Raw genomic sequence first — 23355 nt, forward strand, 5'->3', positions numbered from 1 at the left:
TACAACTGCTTTGATAATAAAAAATATTTTTAAATCAGACATGTTTACCCTCATTTAATAAAATGCTTCTACTTTTCTATAATTACTTTCTAGTATTTTTTCATTCAAGAATGCCGACTTGTCAAAGAAACTTATTCACAGCATTCAAAACGGATGAAAATGTTCTTTTACAACCTAATTTTTTTACAAAACCTTTGCTCTTGTTTTGCGCAAATATTTTTTTATCTGAAACGTTTTGTCATTCGGACAAAAGACAAACGCGGAACTGTTCTCTTGTAGCTCGTTGCCACTCTGTTTTTTTTTCCGGGCGGACCCCATAAGAGTGGCTAGAATAATTGTAGTTGAGATTAATAGAACTGCACGAGCTGGAGAACCGTATGGTAGTATCTATCACTAGTGGATGTCCTTCAAGGTGTGGGGACACAAAGCGGATCTTGTGCTTCGTTTTGTATTTTTGCGTATGTTAATGTAAATTAAGCGTCAGAAAACTGTCTTCAGCACCATTATAGAATGCACACTGTTGGTCATTAAACCGCTGTAAAGTAGAACGCAATGATGAGGCGGCTTGTACACTTTTCATTTCCCGTGAAGGAAGTGTACCGTGTTTTCCTTTGAGCGTTAAACAGAACAAGTTCAGTAGTTTAATTTACTTTGATTTTTGACACACCTTCAAGGAAAAGAACAGGACCGAGTTGAGATTCATTTGATGTCGAAAGCATTTGTATGCTCAAGAATGACAAACCACTTGGTTTTCTTTTAGAGAAAGCGTTTGAAACTCGCCGGTCAATGGCAGAAGCTGTTTTCCAGGCTCCGAAGAGGCGCCTGAAGGTCTATGAGTCCTACCTGGCCCCCTTCCCTATTCACACATCCGATGAAGGAAAGCCGAAAGTGCACAAGGTATACAGAGCGGAACTCTTCAATCAGCACGTCATCGTGACCGATCCAGAAGATCTTGAGGCTCTTTATGCGAGGGTATGTCCCTGGTCTCAAAGATATTTATGTTTTTTGTGGTTTCTGTTTAATGGTGTGTAATTCATTTTTACCAAATATTTTAAAGGGCTTTTTTGGAAAGGGTATCCTGTCACGAAGTAGACCAGACTACAGCATCTCTGACAGATGGCACAGTAGGTAGTTTTTATTTCTTTTAAAGTTAGTGTTGTTTTAATATTGATTGCATTTTTAGCTGAATACTACAGTTTATGAATTTGTACTTTTGTACATTTTTTTATTATAGATGATGGCCTTACTCATATGCCTGTCATTTCATCAGCTAAGTAAGTATACTTTAAAATAAACTGCTCAAAAAAATTAAAGGAACACTTTGAAAACACATCAGATCTCAATGGGAAAAAGAAATCCTCCTGGATATCTATACTGATATAGACTGGGTAATGTGTTAGGAACGAAAGGATGCCACATCATTTGATGGAAATGAAGATGATCAACCTACAGAGCCCTGAATTCAAAGACGCCCCAAAAATCAGAGTGAAAAAATTATGTGGCAGGCTAGTCCATTTTGCCAAAATTTAATTGCAGCAACTCAAAATTGTATGCAGCACTTTGTATGGCCCCTGTGTTCTTGTATACATGTCTGACAACATCGGTGCATGCTTCTAATGAGATGACAGATGGTGTTGTGGGGGATCTCCTCCCAGATCTGGACCAGGGCATCATTGAGCTCCTGGACAGTCTGAGGTGCAACCTGGTGGCATTAGATGGACCAAAACATAATGTCCCAGAGGTGTTCTATTGGATTTAGGTCAGGAAAGTGTGGTGGCCAGTCAATGGTATCAATTCCTTCATCCTCCAGGAACTGCCTGCATACTCTCACCACATGAGGCCAGGAATTGTCGTGCACCAGGAGCCACTGTACCAGCATAGGGTCTGACAATGGGTCCAAGGATTTCATCCTGATACCTAATGGCAGCCAAGGTGCCTTTGTCAAGCCTGTAGCGTTCTGTGTGACCCTCCATGGATATGCCTCCCCAGACAATCATTAACCCACCACCAAACTGCTCATGCTGAATGATGTTACAGGCTGCATAATGTTCTCCATGGCTTCTCCAGACCCTTTCACTTCTGTCACGTGCTCAGGGTGAACCTGCTCTCATCTGTAAAAAGCACAGGGCACCAGTGGTGCATCTGCCAATTCTGGTATTCTATGGCGAATGCCAATCGAGCTGCATGCTGCTGGGCAGTGAGCTCAGGGCCCATTAGAGGACATGGGGCCCTTGGGTCACCCTCATGAAGTCTTTCTGGTTGTTTGGTCAGAGACATTCACACCAGTGGCCTGCTGGAGGTTATTTTGTAGGGCTCTGGCAGTGCTCATCCTGTTCCTCCTTGCCCAAAGGAGCAGATACTGGTCCTGCTGATGGGTTATGGACCTTCTATGGCCCTCTCCAGCTCTCCTAGAGTAACTGCTTGTCTCCTAGAATCTCCTCCATGCCCTTGAGACTGTGCAGGGAGACACAGCAAACCTTCTAGCAATGACACGTATTGATGTGCCATCCTGGAGAAGTTGGACTACCTGTGCAACCTCTGTAGGGTCCAGGTATCGCCTCATGCTACCAGTAGTGACACTGACTGTAGCCAAATGCAAAACTAGTGAAGAAACAGTCAGAAAAGATGAGGAGGGAAAAATGTCAGTGGCCTCCACCTGTTAAACCATTCCTGTTTTGGGGGTCATCTCATTGTTGCCCCTCTAGTGCATCTGTTGTTAATTTCATTAACACCACAGCAGCTGAAACTGATTAACAACCCCCTCTGCTACTTAACTGACCAGATTAATATCCCATGTTTCATTGACTTTATGCTATACTCTGATTAAAAAGTGTTCCTTTAATTCTTTTGAGCAGTATATATATGAGGTCTTCTGATACTGATTTTAGTTTACACCGGATGTGTATCGTTTCTTTTAATTGAACATAATAATCAGAAAAACACTTGATGCAATATTAAATAGCATTTATCAAAGTATCTTTGTAATCTAATTCTCAATCACTTAGCCTTATGTACACCATGCTTCATTTGCACATTCCAACAGTAAAAGCAGTTTCTAAGTCTTCAAATGAGTAAAGGCAGTATGTTATGTTGAAAAAGACCTGACCAGGTTATACACAGTGCCTTGAAAAAGCATCCAGACCCCTTTTTCACATCTTGTTATGCTGCAGCCTTGTGCTAAAATCATTTGAATTCATTTTTTCTTAATCAAGGAACACATAATACCTCGGCATTCAAGGCTAAAAGAAGAGTATAGACATGTTTGCAATTTAATTAAAAGTAAAAGCTGAAATATCACATTGACACAGACATTGAGACTGTTTACTCCATACTTTGTTTAAAGCAGGTTTGGCAGCAATTACAGCGTGGAGTCATTTTGGGTATGGTGTAACAAGCTTCACACACCTGGATCTTGGGATCTTTTGCCATTCTTCTCTACAGGTCCTCTCAAGCTTTTGTCAGGTTGAATAGAGACTTTCCGTGGTCAGTTGTTTTCAGGTCTCTCCAGAAATGTTTCTATGGGTTCAAGTTTAGTCTCTGGCTGGGACACTCAAGAACATTCACAGAGTTGTCCCTAGGCCACTCCTGTGTTGTATTTACTTTGTGCTTAGTGTCATTCTCCTGTTGGAATGGGAATTTGTGGTCCATTTTAAGGGCCAGAGCACTCTGAAGCCTGCTTTCATTAAGGATACCTCTGTACTTTGCTCTTTTCAGCCTTCCCTCCACCATGACTAATGTCCCATTACTTGCTACTGTAAAAAAAAAATAAAATGAAATAAAAACAAACACACAGCATGATGCTGCCACCACCAGGTTTCACCATTGGAATGATATTGTGTGACAATTAGAAGTAAGACCAAACAGTTCAATCTTGGTTTTATCAAACCAGAGAGTCTTGTTTGCCATAATCTGACTCCTTTAGGTGCCTCTTGCAGTCTCCAAGCAAGCTTTCATGTGTTGTCTGCCCACTCCGCCATAAAGGCCAGATTAGAGGAGTGTTGCAAAAGTTTCTACAATCTTAACACAAGTTCTCTGGAACTCGGCGGTGCTCAGGCACGGAGGTTGGAATGGGAGGAGAGGAGAAGGGTGTCCACTCCGCTCCTTCCGTCATGCTAGTCTGCTGATTTCTCGTCCAGTATGCTCTGCCTGCTCATGTGCCCACCTCTAACTCATCATTCGAGTCGTTGTCGTCTTTGTACAGTCCAGATGCACCTGTGACTCACGTAGACTTTTCATTGCTCTGTGCGGTTTTTGCTGCCTTTCTATATATAATCAGCCAAGACACCCGACCACGGTAGTAGCGAGGTGGGACGGGGTTGTGTACAAAGTGCAGGAGCATCTATGAAGACGCATGTTTGTCGCGGATGCGAATTGCTGTATGTAGCGTGTAAAACAGTTTGCTATGGTGCACGCGGTCGTGCATTGTAACCGAAAACTCGGTAAAGACTGCTCACTTCATTGTGTATACGACTGTAGGTGAATGAAAAGATGTAATTCTGGAGAGGGCAACATACAATACAGCGTTTTACACGCTGCATACAGCGATTTACATCCGCAACAAATATGAATCATCTTAGATGGTGCTGTCGCGTCCACCCACGCTCTCGAAGTACACACACTGCCTGGTCATGTGCCCGCTCGCAAGAGCAACTAACAGAGACCCGCCCACCAACTGTAAGACTATGGGATACCCCTCGCAAACTGCTCTACATGCCGCATACAGCAATTCACATCTGCGACAAACAGTTTTACACACTGCATACAGCGATTCACAGCCACGACATGATTGTTCTTGGATGGTCCTGTCGCGTCCACCCTCGTACTCGAAGCATACACACTGCCTGGTCATGTGCCCGGTCGCAAGAGCAACTGACAGAGACCCGACCACTGAGTCTAAGACCATGGGAAACCCCTCGGAAACTGTTTTACACGCCGCATACAGCGATTTACATCCGTGACAAACATGCCTCTTCTTAGATAGTCCTGCCACGTCGTGTGGTGCCTCTGTGTGAACCGGTCAGGCACAGAGAAGGTCAGCCGCTGAGAGAGTGTCTCGACTGTTGCAGGGCCTGCATTGGTGAAGTAGGTGAGACGGTAATGAAACAGAGGCACAGGGCTTATTGGTGTTTAAAGACTGCTTCCTTCATTGTGTTGTAACCTCAGTTTTAAAGGATTGATTTAAGGATCCCATGGGATACCCCTCGCAAACTGTTTTACACGCTGCATATGGCGATTCACTTCCGCGAGAAACATGCCTATATGAACAGTCAACGTGGCTTAGAGCTGCATGTGGACTCTACGACAGACGAACATAAATGACGCCATTTTTCCTGTGTGGGCGTGGTTCTGCGAGTTGTCGTCATATCCAATGGTCTTAGAGTTGGTGGGAGGTCCTGCGTGCGCCATGGGCATCTTTCTTGTCGGCGGCTTAGTGAATCCACGCCCCTTCCGGCGTGCTTTCCATGGGTGTCTTGCCTTAGTGAATTATATATATAGATGGTGGTCCCTGTGCTCTTAGGAACCTTCAATGTTGCAGCTTTTTTTTTTTCTTTTAAGCTTTCCCCAAAATATCTGTGTCTCTGCACAATCTTGTGTATAAGATCTGTAGAGAATATTTTTGATCTCTTGGCTTAGTTTTTGCTCTGATTTAAGCTGTAAACTAGGGCTGCATATGAGCACTGATGTCCTGATTTGATTCAATATCGATTTTATCTTGACTGATTGAATTAGTGTGTACTAATATATTTGCAGTGGTGGCTTTTTTTTATTTAGAAATTACTTAATCATGCTTAGAGAACATTAATGTGACAAATTTCAGTAACACTTTATTTGACTTCATAGATCATAACATATGGAAAAGCATGGAATGACATTCAAGAAGCAATACCTGATACCTAATGAACAGTTAACATCAGTATTTACAAGATGTGGAACAAAATATCATTGCTCTTTAAACAAACAAAAAATAATTCACAACACCACACTCATTCAACATTTGCTATAATTTAAGTAATAAATGTATCGGCACATCAGTGTCTACAAATATTATGGGGGCTCCTTGTTTTAATACAGTGCACTAGCATCTACTTTATAAAACATCTGTATTAAATTATGAATAATATTATAAAATAATCAAATTCTGCTTCCTAAATAAGTAACCTATTCATGTGTTAGGAATCTCCATGTAGACACCCTTCAACTGAACTGTTACCCAAATTTATTCCACTACTGGACATTTAAAATAATCTTAAATGAGTTAAAATTAAAGATACTGCAGGAAGACTTGTGTCTTTGTATAATTCTACAAGTTAGACATATCTTCAGTTTCTCACGTGTAGCAGTCACATTAATGTGTCCTCACAGTTACACCACAGATAGAAAGGAAGCTTTTTAAAACAGGCATCTAGAGCTAATGCTTGTTGGCAATGGTGCTGGATGAATGAAACATAACAGGCCAAGAACCAGTCATCGTAACTGTCAGCACTTCAGCACAGCTTATGGAGCTACTTCACAACACACAGACTTGTGATTGATGTGGTTGATGGAACAGCACATTGGAGATGTTAGGTTTTTGGAACACCAGGAGCTCTGCTTATAGACAGTGAGGTTGTTCCTGGTGTGACTGACATGAAACATCTCCACCACAGCTGCCCATTCGGGTTTAATGTAGTAATATGTGATTGTCTTGTAGGAATCTGCAGCCCTGGATGTCCAGCTGTCACAAGTTAGGGCCACTCTCTCCGCTGACCCGAGAGATATAACAATGGTTTACTTAAGATCTTCATAAAACTTAGGTACAATAACTTAACTCATTTGATTTCTGGTTGGTATTGCATACAACAGCTCACAAACCTGTATCACTTTTCAAAAGCCCTCATTTTCAACAACAGTGCAAGGTCTGCTACCTTTGCAGATAAAAACTGCTATAGAGTCTGTTATATTTTGGGGCATGAGGCATATTAAATGGAAGCTTGGAGCTAAGCGCCATCTCCAGTGCAGATTTAGGCTCTACTCGTTTGAATGTTGACCGAGATTGTTTATGGGTAATGTTGGGATAAATGATTTCTCAAATGTGTTACAACAATACTTTATTTCTGAGCTTTTATCCAGTTGATCTTTACCAACACACTGTTTGAATCCTTAGTTAAGTCCACAATAAATTTAAGTGTAGAAGGCGATGATTTCAGTTGAAGATGACACACCATTATATGCAGAGTAGTAAAGAGCTTTTTCCGTTGAAAGTCTCAACATGCACATTAGCAACATCAACTGGATCAGATGCCAAAAACGAAGAAAAGCAAAAATCTACATATAATAATTGAGCAGGATAGAGAGTCACAAGATCAAACTTGAGACTTTTAATCAATATTGTATTTTCTAAATGAAAAATATCTAATAATCGGAAAATTGATATTTTTACCCAGGCCTATTGTCAGCTGTGTGACCTTCTGTAAATAGGTGTGTGGCTTTTCTAATTATGTATCTGCCAATCCACCTATCTTGGTATCATCTGTAAAGTTAACCAGCTTGTTACTTATATTCCTATCCAAATCGTGTGTATATACATATATTACAAAAAGGAGCAGCTCTAGCACTGACCCCGTGGGACACCACTCTTAACGTCAACCAATTCTTAGAGGATTCCTTGCACCATAACCCTCTGCTTCCTGTATCTCAACCAATTCTGCACCCATCTACAAACAACACCTTGAACTCCCACTTCTGTTAGTTTGATGCCCAAGCTCTCCTATGGCTCCTTATCCAATTCTTTATGAAAGTCAAGATATATAATCTCTTATATATATTTCTCTTCTGGTTTGTCGTGCTTCCACTTCAAAACCGGTCCCGCCCACACGCAACCAACACGGCATTTCTCGATTTCTATTCGTCCTCTTCCAAACCCTTCCCCACGCTGCCTGCGGCCTCCCATACACCTTGCTATTCACGTTATACTGCGACGGTTGTTTCCTAAGCCTTTGTTATAAAATGAATAACAGTATCTTCTCTGTCGACGGGTTTTTGTACAATGTCATCTCTATTCCAGGATCCGGCAACTGCCTGTTCCTATCAGTAGGTTATTTCTTGACACAAACGGTTGACGAAGGCAATGCACCGTTTTCCGTTCCTTTTCCTATTGCGTATGCTACGGCGGGTGTCAGCTATCTAGTATATAATACCTTGTTGCTTCCTCATAGAATTCCCTTTTATAAAGGGTGATAATATTTATCATTTTCCAGTCCTTTGGAATTTCTCCAGTACACACTGAGTTCCTAAAAATATGCATTGACAGTTTATATATGTACTCGCTTATTTCCTTAAGAACTAGAGGATACATTTCATCAGGTTCCGACCATTTGTTTGATTTCAGCCTATTTAATCTAAGTAGTACTTCACATTCTACGATTTCCAAATCACTTAGTATCTCCTCAGTAGTCCGTTTTACTGGTGGGAGGTTATCCACTTCCTCACTTGTGAAGACCTCAGAAAAATGTGAGTTTAGAGTATCTGCTATTTAAATCTCTGTGTTTTGTAATTCCCCTTTACTATTCCTGATGCACTTCACTTCTTCCTTTAATCCATTATTGGGTATCTAATCCTTGATGGACCTCTATCTTAGGTTGACAAATTTCTATTACAATCGAGAATGTTTAGACTTTAAACATTTAAATTAAAGAAGACATTTTAATATTTTAAAGTATTTAATGCACCTATTCTTGTTTATTATATACTTTTACCTTATAAAGTAAACCATTACGTTTCTTGTGAACACCCCAAATTAGGGTGTCTTACACTACTTCAGGCTTTCTTCATTTTCTTTGTCAAAACAAAGGTAGCTTTTTATGTTTGCAGTAAAATGTTTTTCCATTCTTTCTGTCTTTAGTACTTTGATGCCATTTAAGAGCAGAAATGTCCTCCTGTAAACTTTCTTTAAAGTTATTGTTATTGTACATTGTTCTTTTTGCCCATTCAGATACCAGCTGCACTTGAGTTGGGTGAGACAAATCCTGTACTCGCAGGGAATGGATGAAGAAGCTGTAGGAAAAATTCTTGAAAGGTATACAGAGATTGGCCCTCTGACAAGTGCTGAGGGGGTTTTAACCCTTAATGATCAGTCTGAGGAACTAAACTCCTTAACAGCAATGGATGAATATAATATGGATGGCACGGTCTCAAAAAATTACAAACATTCACCTTCAGAATTAGAGCAACAGCCATCAGAATTAGAGCAACAGCCAAGCAGTCCACATCGAAAGAAGCCACGACGTCAAGGAGATCCTAAATATGACCCTCTGGCTGAAATGTATGCTCAAGAGCCAGAGCAAATAGACCAAGATGCTTTATCTAAAGTAAAATGTGAAAGGCATGATGATTTTTTGGTGCACTGTGGCTGCCATCTGCAGGAACGAGTCCTTACAGAGTTGACAACCATATCTGAACCAAGTGTGAGGCCAGCCTTCTCAAATAAATATGAATATGTGCTAGTGAAGCAAGGTGAAGATGTTGGCAAGCAGGTAGACCTCTCACAAAATGTAAGTGCAGATATTTTATTTGTTTACATCACAGCCAGATTTAATTGCTAAAAGTGTAGCAGAGTAAAGCAGCTTAACTTCCTTAGGGAAAATTCATTTTTGACGAAAATATCGGAAATAAGAATATATATTTTTTTTAAGATTTTTTTTTTTTTATCCTTTTAAGTAATCTGGTAATTTAGGAGAATTTGTGACACCTCCCCAGCTCAATTAACTAGGTAGTAGTTACCACAAGATAACTGAAACAAACCCTTCAAGTGGTAATGTATATTTAGAAAAGTTTAAAAAAAATATGCTAGTAAGAAGAAACAAATATTGCTTCCTTAGGTATTTAATTAAGAACCATATTTACACGATTCTCCATTAGGGGTATAAGGGACAATTGTGATAGTGCCCTCTGTTGGGCGTCACAGCATTCAAAATATGTGACCAGTAATGTATATAGGTAATTAAACATTTTTTTAAAACTACCGGCAATTAGTATCAGTTATGATAGCAGGTGAGAGTGATCTTTTTTGATCATTGAAACAAATGTATACTTTTGGAAGAAAACCAATAACAACCTTCAGTTTGTGTCACATCACAAAGATAAATATGCGTTATCACATTCTTGACCTGCACAGATGGCTACTGGCCATAAACATTTTATGTTGTTTTACAGATAATGTAAATGAAAATCTATCCAATGCAGTGTCAAGGCAGAAGCCTATCCTTAACAGCATTTAGCACAAGGCATAAATCAACACTGTTAACAAATCTTAGCTGACCAGGAAAAAAAAAAAAACCAAAAACAGTATATGAAGACTGGTAAAAGAAACATTTAGCCATCTTTACAGAAGCTGAGGGCAAACCCTGCTTGTGCACAAAGTGTCACTTGGGGAAACCGCAGGATGTTGGGTTAGCACTTCTCTGGCTACTGTTACCGCAGTCTAGTTCAATGATTTCAAGTAAGATATCAATTCTGTTTTTATGTACCAAGCAGTATGGCCACAACAATCACATACCTGTTTAATCCAGGTCACAGTTGTGAGGGGTTGAAGACAGTCTCAAGGGCACTGGACACAAGGACAGCCTGGAGCCTGCACTGTTTTTTTTTTGGTTTTTTTTTGTAATATTTCAGATCTCTTATTATTTTGTGACTTTGCAAAAGGGTGTGCATGAGGTAGCTATCACATGTTTATTTTGCAGATATTTTTTGAGGTAAACATCTACATCAGTTCTGTAGTGTACCGATATAATAACACAAAATAACCTGTTTCCTCTGATTGCCATGTTCTTTTACATCTACTGTTTTGCCTTTAATTTTGATGATTATAGTACTTAAATTACCAGATACCTTGGTCTGAATCCAAACCCAGCCATGGTCTTTTTGGAATATGTTCATTCTTCCCATGTGTACATGGGATCCATTCCCAAACCTCCACCCCCAATAAGTGCAGGTTAAGTTAATTAGCAACTGTGAGGGTCTGCATGCTGGTTCCTGTCTTCAGCCCAGTGCTGCCAGGACTGGTACGTTTAACTGCAGCCCTAAAATGGCTAATCAGGTTATGTTAACTGCCAGCTGTGAATTGGCCCTGTTTGAGTGTGTCTGGATGTGTTCGCCATAGTCCTCTGAAATATACTGACCTTATCCCCATTTGGTTTCTGCCTTTTACATGGTTTCTCCATGTGGTTGAAACATTCTATAGTTCTATGTGACTCTGAATTTGATTAAGAAATTTTTGAAAAATTAGAAAAATCTTAGTACCCCTTCCATTTTAAGCGAACCTTTCTTCTTATAACAGAGGACAGACTGTTATTTTAAAGGTTCGGTGACATGCAAAAGTACCCAGTTCCCTTGAAAGTCATCGTACTTTCCTGCATGACAAAAGATTTGTACAAATATTTATCCATTCAGTATTTCTAATGTGAATTCATGTGCTGTAACAGTTTATTTCCAAAGTCAAATTAAACCATTTTCTGTACATATTTAACTGAAGAAGTAAAACTCAGAAGTTAGTGTTTGCATAAGTATTCAAGCCCCACACCTTGATACTTTGTTAAGAACCCTTTTGCTGCAATAACAGACTTACTTCTTTTGGAGTAAGTAGGTATCACTTTTGTGCATTTTTCTACAGTGATGCTTCCTCGTTTTTCTTGGCAGAATTTATCGAGATCCTCCAGGTTGGTGGACAGCAGTTTTCAAATAGTGCCACAGATTCTTAATAGTGTTAAGATCACGCCTTTGACTTGGCCACTCCAAAACATTCACCTTTTTGTTTTTGAGCCATTCCGGTGTTGCTTTAGCCTTATGCTTAGGGTCAGTGTCAGGTTGAAAGATGAATCTTCTCCCAAGCAGTAGGTTTATAGCAGACAGAGAGGTTCTCTTGCAATATTGTGTCCATCTATTATCCCGTCAACTCTGATAAGCTTCTCAGACCCAGTGCATGAAGAGCATCTGCATAGTATAATGCTGCCATCACCATATTTCATCATAGGTGTGATGTTTCTAAAGACATTGGCCATGTTAGTTTTACGCCACACATACCTCTTTGAAGTCTGCCCAAAAAGTTCTATTTTATTGTCATCTGACCATAAAACCTTCTCCCACATCTTAACCAGGTCTCATTTCTTGTAGCAAGTGCCATGCGAGTTTTTATGTTGACCTTCTTAAGGAATGGCTTTTTTTTTTTTTTTTTTCCTGCTACCTGTTTTATGGAGAGCTCTTGAAATTCTTGACCAATGCACCTTCACTCCATTTTCAGCCAAAGAGCATTGCAGACAGTTGGATTTGTAGTGGCCTCTCTCACCAGTCGACGTCATTCTCTGATGTTTAGTTTTGAGGGACAGTCTATTCGAGTAAGAGTCTGGGTGCTGTGACGAATCTCCCACTTTCTAATGATGGATCCAACTGTGTTTAACAGGGCATTCAAACTCTTTGGTATTTATGATATGAATCAAGTCTATACATTTTATTAGCATTTAAATTTTGTTTTTTAGTATCAAGACATGATACAAATTTCTCGTACTATTCTCAATTGAACATCATTTTCTTAATACGATCTTCCTTTTTTGAAATATTTAATGTTCTAAGGAGTCTTTCTAGGGTTTAAGCCACATAATTAGTTAAAGTTATTCACGGCATCCTTTCAAATGCACAAAACATTTTATGTAAAATTGTCAGGAGTGTTTCTGTGAACATGTATGCATACTAGTTATGGTGGAGTTTAAAATAACGTAATCTTATTACTCGATTATTTTCATTATTCCTGGTCCTGAAAGAGGTTCAGGGTCTCTAAAGAGGGCATATGCTGGATGAAGTACTGATTACTCAATACGTGATTTTTTTTTTTTTCTTCTACAATCTTATATCTCCAATGTAAGTGTAGATCATTTTGATCTTCAGGAGGAATATAAGTTTGAAAAAATGTTAAAATTGTATCGCATTTTTTGTCTTTTGATAGGTGATAGTGAAGAATTTGATCTTTAATTTGAGCATAATAACTTTTTGTTTGTTTCATTAGAAGAATTCACCAAGACTGGTATGCAAGATCAACCCTTATCGGGTTATTGAATACCTTCAGCTAAGTTTGGAAGAGGTGAGTCCAAACTCATTTGACCATCGGTTCTGTCGATTCACTTCCACTGCAGCTTACCAATCTTGTTTCTATCTAAAAATAAGTCAGTGGAGTAATTGCATCAGAAAGTCGTTTTAAGAAAGCCACTGTGTGTCTCACCAATTTATTTCTTTTAAGATACAATGTAGAGTAAGATGCTGATATTTTTATGTTGTCGAATTCTTTGTTTTTCAGGCATTTTTCTTGGTCTATGCATTGGGATGTCTGTCTGTATACTTCAATAAGGTAATTTAGTACATTTTGTGCAGTAGCTCAGTGGTTCTCAACCTGTGGGGTGCGCCCGCCTGGGGGGGCATGAAGATGTGAAAAACAGAAAACAAGAAGCAAAAATATGAAAAAAACATCTGTTGAAACCAAAACAAATTAACTTAAACTACATTCTGATACTACTGTAGAACAATCAATATAGAGTTAGATAAATGTTGATAAAAGTTAAGTAGGTATAATAAAATATGCATCTACATTTCAAAAAAATGTTAGGGGGGGCGCGATTAAAACTGTTATGAAAACTCGGGTCGCACATACTTAAAGGTTGAGAAACGCTGCAATAACTAGTAAGGTGAGTTATACTGTGAGGGTTGGGTCATAACAATGTTCATATTTTGATTAGATAACTTGATATTTTAGACAGGATTTAATTGGCTTAGAACAGCAGTTACTTGGACAGAGTATTTGCTAAATGCTAGCATTTTCATCCTAATCCGGCCTGTGGACATTAAAAGGGCAAGATTCCCTTGGCTTCAAGCGTCCTGACAGACTACCTGGGAATGCTTGTTCTGTCAGCAAACCAAACACAAATATCTTGGAAAACTTTCAAGGTTGTGATGATTTCTGATTCTCTTTCTATATATTGTGTATCAGTTTTATTTCTTCTAAATCTTATCAAAACAAGTCTTAAAATTGATCTTGTTAAAAGCATCTATGAAAATATATATAAAGCAATGGCTTAACTGAATTGTAAATTGCTGGAATCAACATCCATGATCATTGACGATGTTAAAAAAGACATTTCATGGTAACATTATTTCTAAAAGCTCTATATGAGTAACATCTTTCAAAAGCCTCATCTATAACTTATAATGTCTTTATAAACTCTGGGGCTTTGATAGTGGATTAAAAATACATTGAAAAGCCTATATGGCACCATGTACACAAATCTAGAAGAATGCCTTTTAGAGGTTCTCTTTTAAGTAACTAACCTCTGATAGCTTTATGAAGTAGTGCAGATGATATTAGCCACCTACTTGTTTTGGTTTTTTTTTTAGTAACCTCTCCTTTTCCTCCAGTTCACTCTCAGCACCCTGTCATCCACATCAGCATTAATAATCTTTATTTACAGACTGGCAATAACTGGAGTTTCTTTCATTCTATTTGGAATAATTACTGTGTGGCTGAGGGGATCATTAGCATTATTTTAGCATATAATTAGAAAATGCATGAACTTAATGAAATACTAAAACCTTGTTAATTAAAATAACATAAAACCATTTAATTAGTTTAGCAAGCAAGGTCTTTTCAACCTGGATAATATTCTTACAGTGAGCAAATGGACAAAACAATTAGAAATGAAAATCCTTAAGATGTAAACATAATAATCAGTTTTATTTGGTTGTAGAATTTGCTACATTCCTAAATAATGATTTAATGTTTATTCTATAATGAAAACTGGCAGGGAGTATTTAAACACAGAAATATAAGCACACATCAAATGATGTAATAAACTGATGTATATACTTTGTCTTGATTGCTGTTATAGGCAGAATTTAGGAAATCTCACTTTAATAATACAATACAATACAATTTATTTTTGTGTATCCCAAAATCACACAAGAAGGTTCCGCAATGGGCTTTAACAGGCCCTGCGTCTTCACAGCCCCCCCAACCTTGACTCTCTAAGAAGACAAGAAAAAACTCCCAAAAAAAACCCTTGTGAGGAAAAAATGGAAGACACCTTGGGAAAGGCAGTTTAAAAAGAGACCCCTTTCCAGGTAGGTTGGACATGCAGTGGGTGTCAAAAAGAAGGGGGTCAATACAATACAATACACAGAACAGAACAAATCAAATCCTCAATACAGTATAAAAATAAAAATTTTAGAAGTACGTAGCAGAATTTAACCGTAGATGATATCACATAATATGATTTGGATTTGTTTAGAGACCCACATTTAGTGCCACATTTGAATACCGAGAAGAGAAACAGAATAAGTGAGGGTTAGTATTCAATTATAACTATCATGTTACTTATGTTTTAGTGCTAATGACAAAACAACAGAGATACAGTATGTAGTACAGTTAATCAGCTGCTCTAGTCAGGATATGCTAAACTGAAGTAGTGAGTCTTTAGCTGGGATTTAAAAGCTATAACCGAAGGGACATCTCTTATAGTAGCAGGCAGACCATTCCACAGTTTTGGGGCCCTGTAACTAAAAGCTCAACCTCCCACTGTTATTTTATTGATCCTTGGAATCCTAAGCAGACCGGGATCTTGAGATCTTAATGAGCGCTCTGGTTTGTAAGTCATGATAAGTTCAGACAAGTAAGCCGGACCTTGGCCATTTAATGCTTTATATGTTAAAAGGAGGATTTTGAAATCTGGCCTAAACTTAACTGGCAGCCAGTGTAAGGATTTAAGAACTGGGGTTATGTGTTCATATTTTCTTGTTCTTATAATAATTCTTGCAGCAGTATTTTGGATTAACTGGCAGCTGTACAAAGAACAGTTTGAACATCCAGTGGACACCACATTGCAGTAGTCAATCCTACTAGAAATAAATGCATGAATTAATTTCTCAGAATCCTGTTTATTTAGAATGCGCCTTAATTTCCCAACATTTTTAAGATGGAAGAAACATGATTTGGACAACTTTGTAATATGCGCTTTAAATGACATGCTAGAGTCAAAGATAACTCCTAGATTGCAGAATGATTCAGTAAAATTAATGGTGATTCCAACTGAGTTAAATGATGACAAAATATTGTTGTGATCAGCGTCATTCCCTTCCAACAATTAACATCTCTGCTTTATCTGTATTTAAAGACAAGTAGTTCTCATCAAAGCAATTTTTTGTTTTAGTGGTTAGTGGTGTTTTAGCTTGCATTTGTTTAACTGTCACTGCATAAATAAGTTTAGTTACAATTAAATGTGGGGTAACATCAAAGGTACTTTACTCCAGCGCTAGCATGTAGGTACAGCTGATTGCCGACCTGTTGGAGTAGTTAGCATTAGAGCTAGCAACGAATTTACAAAGCTGAAAATAACTACCAACTAAAAAAAAGTAGACAACCAAAACAACTAAATCCAAAAAAGTAATGCAAACTCCCCTAACTCTCTTCAATAAAAAACAACTGCTGAAGTAAAAGATTAAAGGAGAATCCATCCAAAAGACTATTAAGAATGATTTCGATGTTATTAAGCAAAAGCATTTTATTTAATCTCAAGACATATATATGCAATAAAGAAGATGTAGTGATCGTGACAGATTTTAACTTTTCAAACAGTGCTTGATGAACCCCTCTTGGAAATACAAAACAGAAAACTGAAATAGTGCCAATAGGAAAGAACTGTTTCCTCACTTAGTTTGTTTCACACACAGCACAGGGTAATGATGATAGATGGTGTCGCTTCAGAGACATCCTAATTCAGCTCAAAATAATTTTATTCAAAAAAACAAAACAAAAATAGTAAAGAAATGCTCAAAATGGATAAATAACAATGCCATTCGAAATGTATGAGTAAAAAGATCACGTACAATAAAAATTAAAAAGCCAGCCATATAATTCTGACTTAGAGGAGAGTAACCAAGTACAGTGGACCCTTGACTTACGAACTCAATTCGTTCGCGAGGGCTCGTTGTAACTCAAGTTGGTTGTAAGTCAAGACTATTTTTCCCATAAGAAATAATGGAAATACCCATAATGCGCTCGGAACCACCACAGCAACACTTGCTTAACCTTTTCATAATAAAAAAAAAAGGGTTGTATAATGTGCCTAATTTACCAAAACACCAATAATGTTTCTAAGGTACTAACCAAAAAGTTATAAAAAGTGCCTAGCCTACCAGAAGCAACAATTTCATATTGTACTCACCATTTAATTTGACATCTTTGGGCTGCAGGAAGGGAGGAGGAGGAGAATGAAATGGAAGATGGTTATTGTTTAGAAGGAGCCTCCTTATGCAAATCTTTTCTTTGTAAAATTGTCAAGATGGTGGATTTCGACATGCTGTACATATTAGAGAGATTGGTCACACAAACGGCACTCTCATATTTCCGCACAATTTCCTTCTTCGTTTCGATTGTGATCGCGGTTTCTCAAGGTAATAATGACAGTAGTTGAGCACTCAGTTCAAAGCTGACCGTGTTGTGAACTGCTGTAATTGTACACTCCAAAGCAAGCCGGTGCTGACTCAGCCTGATGACATCATCATGTGCCGCGCCAGCCAGCCAGCTAGCTAACATCCCTTAACAATCGCTTTCTTTACCTTCGTTACCTTCTCTTCCTTCCTTAGCAATTATGCGTCTTGCTTGCCATGGTCTTAGTGAATTATATATATAGATAAATCACTGCACTGACCGAAATTACGTCCACAAACGCATGTATCTGGGCTCGATTGACGCTTACGAACGCTCTCGGCTGTTTGTTTACAATCGCACAAGCGGTTACCGCATTCGGGTCGTAACGCAAGATGTTGGTGGTAAATCAAGTTGTTCGCATGTCAGGCCGGTCGTATATAAAGGGTCCACTGTACTTCCCAGGTGTAAAGGGCATCGCTTGCTCTGACACGCTCAGGGAGTTGAACGTCTTTAATCTCAAACAGAGGGGGCTATGTGAGGAACTAATTCAGATCTTCAGAATTGTCAAAGGCATTGATAAAGTGGATGCAGCAGGATTCTTTTCAACCAAATAGCAACTCGTGTATAGGAAGACAGCAATGGAAATTAAGAGGACGTGTATTTAAGGCTAAAGCCGGGGCACTTCTTCATTCAAAGAGTTGGAACAAACTAACAAGGAATGTAATTGAAGCAGAAACCTTGACAACCTTTAGAAATTATCTGGATAATCTATTCAAACAATTTGGCTTTTTGCTAAATAAATGAGCTTGATGGTCTCCTCTCACCTGTCAAACTTATTTTCGTGAGTTCTTTAGTAAGCTAAGGTAAATGACACCAACAAAATAAAGCCTGGCATTCTCAAAGCCATATAGTCCAGTCCAAGGTCACTGGGGGGCAGGTCACAAAGTAGAAGCCAGGCTGCCAGTCCGTTGCAGATAAGACGTGCAAAATAACTGGTTACTTTTATAAACAAAAAATTATTAAAAGTTTACTGTTTTATTGCACACAAAGAATTCAAGATATATTCATTCAGACATAATGTCTGCGCAGTATTTGCGTTGTTGATGTGGAAGAACCAACCATGGAAACAAAACCGAAAATGTGTGCTTTGTGTGGGTGTTACCACTAGCTTACTAACCAGTAGGCCGAGTTTGTTACCCTTATTATGTACTGTCAATAATTTCATCTTGTGAATTTTCTGTTAAAACAATTAACTTATTTTGCATTAGTCAAAACATTTCTTAAATAATACAACATTAAAATCTTACTTTGAGTCATCTGACTTTTTGGAAATAAGCACCTTTAAGTGCAAACATTAAAAACTTCAGGAGGAGCAGGGCAGAATACAGATATCCCAATCATTTTAATATAGTGCACTGTCATTTAATGAAACTAGAAGAGTGAATATGTTTACAAGCATAGTTTAAATATTACCTAAAAGTACAAAACACTATGCAAGAAAATGCAAAACCACCTGCATTGAACCTGCTTATTCGAATCCCCATTAAAATGCAACACAAGCACCTCAGCTCATTTTCCAAACTAGTTTTGGCAGCACTGGGTGTGCAAGGCAAGAATCAACCCAGGAATGGAAGTCCGCTTGTCACAGCTTGGAACACCCAAGCACTCGCCCATAGTCCGCACTGATGGCCCAGCTTAGAACAGACCATTAACCTAACATGCATGACTGTGGGAATCGAAAGGAAAAATCGGAGTATTCGAGGTAAAAACCCACACAGGCTGTGAGCAGACCAGAACTGAAGAACGGTCTCCTGGAACTGTGAGACAGCAGTGTTTGGATGCCTGAATATGGCCTTCCACATCTAAATATGTAGAGATGTCCTTAGAGGTTATTTTTGTATTCATCATTTTACCATAGTTTCAATAAACCAAATCTCCACAACTTTTTTTGTTTTTTTCCCCCTCCAGGAACCACTGACAATCCTTAAACTTTGGGAGGTTTTTAGTGATGCAGACCCAAACTTCAGACCTAAATATATGGTATACCACCACTTCCGTAGCAAAGGTTGGGTGCCAAAGCCCGGGATGAAGTATGGAACTGACTTCTGTAAGTGGATGGTGATCCTGACATATGTGGACTTTTATGCATGAAGGCATTCTGTAATATTACCCTCAATTTCTAAATCTTAGCCAATACAAGGGTTTATTCCACACATTTGAACAATCTGAATGAAATGATTTCCCATGGACACTTGGCACGTGTAAAGTCATTATTTGAATTCTGTCTTGGATGAGGGTTGATGACAGTTGATTGAAAAAGAAATATTTTTATATTTTAATTATCAGTATGATTCTGAGTATGGCAGATAATCACAGATAACACTAATGTACGCTTTAGATGATAAGGTTTCAGTTCTTTTACCTTTATTTGTATCCTTCAGATGTCAGCCCAGCACTGACAATCTAAGTCCATCCATTTTCTAACCCGCTGAATCCGAATACAGGGTCACGGGGGTCTGCTGGAGCCAATCCCAGCCAACACAGGGCACAAGGCAGGAACCAATCCTGGGCAGGGTGCCAACCCACCGCAGGACACACACAAACACACCCTCACACCAAGCACACACTAGGGCCAATGTAGAATTGCCAGTCCACCTAACCTGCACGTCTTTGGATTGTGGGAGGAAACCGGAGCACCCGGAGGAAACCCACGCAGACACGGGGAGAACATGCAAACTCCACGCAGGGAGGACCCGGGAAGCGAACCCAGGTCTCCTAACTGTGAGGCAGCAGCGCTACCACTGCGCCACCGTGCCGCCCACAATCAAATCGCTTTATTTGTAATTTTTTTAGAATTTTAAAAACTTGTTCTTGAATTATTTTTTATATTTTATTAAGCAAATTTAAATGGACTGTTCTTAATATTCCTGCACTTTTCCATATATTTTACAACATGCAAGTAATTTTTTTTTTTTTTTTCGAAAATGCAAGCAGCACTTTCCGATAATTACTGTTGCAGCTTAGTAAGTTCAGTGTTTGGTTGCAGTCATCTAGGATGTTAAAGGCAAGGTAATAGTGTAAGACATTCCCAGGAACCTGCTGAATAATTTAGCCGTGTTGAGCAGTAATTTCCTTGCAGTATCTTCTACCTCTTGGCAGAGAAACTTGTCACCATTGACCTACCTCCGGCACATTGCGCAGAGACGCTATTTGCAAGCTCATTAGCAGCAGTGCAGTCTGTAATTTCACAGCCATGATCAAAATAGCTGATCTTATTGTACATTGTAGAATCGTTCATTTCTAAGCCCTTTGTCTTTGTTGATGGAGGTAAAAGCTGAGTGAACTGGCTCTGTGTACCCAAGCCGTGATTTGTCCTGCCTGGCACCTCCTGCTTTCACAGTTCCAATGCTACACGGGTTTCTCTGACAGGCAGAGATTTGGCCAGCTCAGTTGAAACTCTGATTAAAAAAAGCATATTGGATATTTTTGGATATTTCAATTCACAAATTCTTTTTATCTCTCTCTCTCAACAGTACTGTACAGGAAGGGGCCACCATTTTACCATGCAAGGTCAGTTTCCAGAACTGCTGGGCATATTCTGTACTTTAGCACACAGACCCAGTTCCTAATGTACATACTTCACTGATTGACTTTATTGCAAAAAAGAAGAAAAAAACAATGGCTGTTTTTCTTTGAATATATAAAGCTGATGCAAATATATCTAAACGTTATGGGTAGTCCACTACTCTTGAAACCTTAAAAGGTGTCAAAGATGACAAATTGCCACATTGGTGCAGGTCTAAAAAATAAATCACTAGCCATATTAGAAACCGCTACTGACTGACTGACTGACTGACTGACTGATTGTTGCCTGTGCAGCTATTCTGTGGTGGTGGAGATGGCAGACAGCAATTCCCAAGGCTCAGTCCTCCGCCCTTTCAGCTGGAGGTCCCTTGCAGCATTAGGCCGGATCACACTAAATGTTTCTAAGGTAGGAGTTGCTCAGGACTACTTGGCGTTGACTTCTCGAGATTGTTGTACAGTATTTCTGTGATACCAGTCTTCTAACCTTCTTGCAGGAGCTGATGCTTTGTTATGTGATCAGACCAGCAGATTTGACAGAGGAAGCAATGTCATCTCCTGAATGCATGAGGCACATTAAAATTCAGGTGAGCACAGCTGATCTGTTTGCAAAGGTCACTAGAGCAAATCCTTCTCTAGGAAACATTAGACTCGTGCACGACAATAGAGTGATTTATGTTGTGTACTCACAGTCCTAATTAATACTTGACAGGCAGGCCGTTTGCCTTAAAGAGTCCATGTCACAGTGATGTCTTCGATAACTTAGGCACTCTGTTTTTAGAATGTGGGCATTCGGGGTCTCTGATGGCTTAATAATTGTGAAGATCTTGGACAGTGTCTCATCTCAGTGGTTTTATTTTTTACTTCCAGGAGGTCATTGTTAGCCGCTGGGTATCTTCACGTGAAAGGACAGAGCATGAAGAGCTACAGCTTTAGCTGCTGTTTTTTCACTGCTCATGCCTATGTCAAGGAATCATCCTTCTTCTTTTAAAAATAAAGAACATATTTTCCAGCTCACCGTTTCATGCTTTGCAGTGATGCAAGAGGTGCAATTGCCAAAGGAAGGTTCTTCTATACATTTCTTTGTGTGGCTTTGTTGCAGAGATGCATTCTGGAGTGAGGCCTGGGTTGGTTTGATTCATTCTTTTTGCACAGTCTGCAGAAACTCAATGTCATTGCTGCTGAACAACGTTTCTGAGTGGATTTCTTGCCTTTAATAAGCATTTAAAAGAGAGAATTATCTGATCTGCGTGTGTATGTACTGGGTTTTTTTTTGGTAAAGTACCTTGGTTTGAGTAGAACTGACTGATCCAAATGTAAACACAGCATCAGTAATATTCATCGAGCAGCTTGCGTGCAGCACTGCCAGTGGAGTGAATATCAAATTTCAACTGGATTTTGTCCACTTCTATGTATATGTCACTGAAAGTTTAGCTCATGAAAAGGAAGATTAAACAAATGAGAACCACATCTTCAGCAAAAATTTAATTCGTTCTCTTTTCGATTGGTTATTGAAATGCACTTTATTTGACATCACACCTTTGTTGTGTAGAAATTTGTGAAATATGATAGCATCATTAGTGCACAAAGCCTTGAGCCCTCTATGGTAACAGGCAGCGAGTATAGCGTGACTACCAGACATCATAGGCTGAAGAATCCCCAGCCCTGACTCAGCATTTCTATTGTGTGAAAACTCAAACCATACAGATTGGGGTGGCATAGCTGCAGCCACGCAATGCTTGGGCACTTCTTGGTCTGTCCTCCAAGGTCAGTTTGCATCCCCTCCCTGTATGTATTTGCATTTGGTTTATTACGCACCGTTTTTCTGATCATCCAAAGCCTGGTGGATGACTGCAAGACATTGCCCTCACATTCTGCATACCTCTTGATGAGGGTGTCTTGTCTTTTTTTCTGCCTGAACAGGCCCCATCTCTCCAGGGTTATGCAAAATTAGAGAAGTCAGCCCAGAAAACAGAAGGGTAAAGGGATATTAAAAGCTAGAGAGTCTTAAATACTTCTTCTTTTGGCTGCTCGTGTTAGGGGTTGCCACAGCGGATCATCATTTTCCATATCTTCCTGTCCTTGTCATCTTGCTCTGTGACACCCTTCATATCCTCTCTCACCACATCCATAAACCTTCTCTTAGTCCTTCCTCTTTTCCTGTTGCCTGGAAACTCCATCCTTAACATCCTTCTCCCAATATACCCACCATCTCTCATCTGCACATGTCCAAACCAAAGTGATCTCGCCTGTCTGACTTTGTCTCCCAACCGTCCAACCTGAGTTGACCCTCTAATGTCCTCATTTCTAATCCTGTCCATCCTCATCACACC

General features: G+C 39.2%; 1 protein-coding gene across 3 annotated transcripts; it reads left to right on the forward strand.

Annotated features, from left to right (window-relative positions):
* Positions 1-299: 299 nt before the first annotated feature.
* Positions 300-22267, forward strand: tsen2 (TSEN2 tRNA splicing endonuclease subunit). 3 transcript variants are annotated; one of them, XM_039771106.1, is made up of 12 exons: positions 307-412; positions 761-972; positions 1058-1124; positions 1235-1274; positions 8972-9530; positions 13034-13108; positions 13322-13372; positions 19409-19547; positions 20974-21010; positions 21320-21431; positions 21520-21609; positions 21893-22267. In XM_039771106.1, the coding sequence occupies exons 2-12, from the start codon at positions 787-789 to the stop codon at positions 21956-21958; spliced, it is 1422 nt and encodes a 473-aa protein (XP_039627040.1). In that variant the 5' UTR covers positions 307-412; positions 761-786; the 3' UTR covers positions 21959-22267. The 3 variants fall into 3 exon arrangements, with proteins under 3 accessions (XP_039627042.1, XP_039627039.1, XP_039627040.1); XM_039771105.1 differs by having other exon boundaries at positions 301-972; XM_039771108.1 differs by lacking the exons at positions 20974-21010; positions 21893-22267 and having other exon boundaries at positions 300-972.
* Positions 22268-23355: the final 1088 nt, after the last annotated feature.

Source organism: Polypterus senegalus, chromosome 12 (assembly GCF_016835505.1).
Source record: "Polypterus senegalus isolate Bchr_013 chromosome 12, ASM1683550v1, whole genome shotgun sequence".
Classification (NCBI taxonomy): Eukaryota; Metazoa; Chordata; class Cladistia; order Polypteriformes; family Polypteridae; genus Polypterus; species Polypterus senegalus.

What these genes read in the sequence shown, in the direction of transcription:
- tsen2 (XM_039771105.1), top strand. Translation starts at nt 724, where the DNA reads ATGCTCAAGAATGACAAACCACTTGGTTTTCTTTTAGAGAAAGCGTTT. An exon ending in TTCAGCTAAGTTTGGAAGAG is followed by an intron (nt 13,109 to 13,321) that starts GTGAGTCCAAAC and finishes TTTGTTTTTCAG; the next exon opens with GCATTTTTCTTGGTCTATGC. An exon ending in GAAGTATGGAACTGACTTCT is followed by an intron (nt 19,548 to 20,973) that starts GTAAGTGGATGG and finishes CTCTCTCAACAG; the next exon opens with TACTGTACAGGAAGGGGCCA.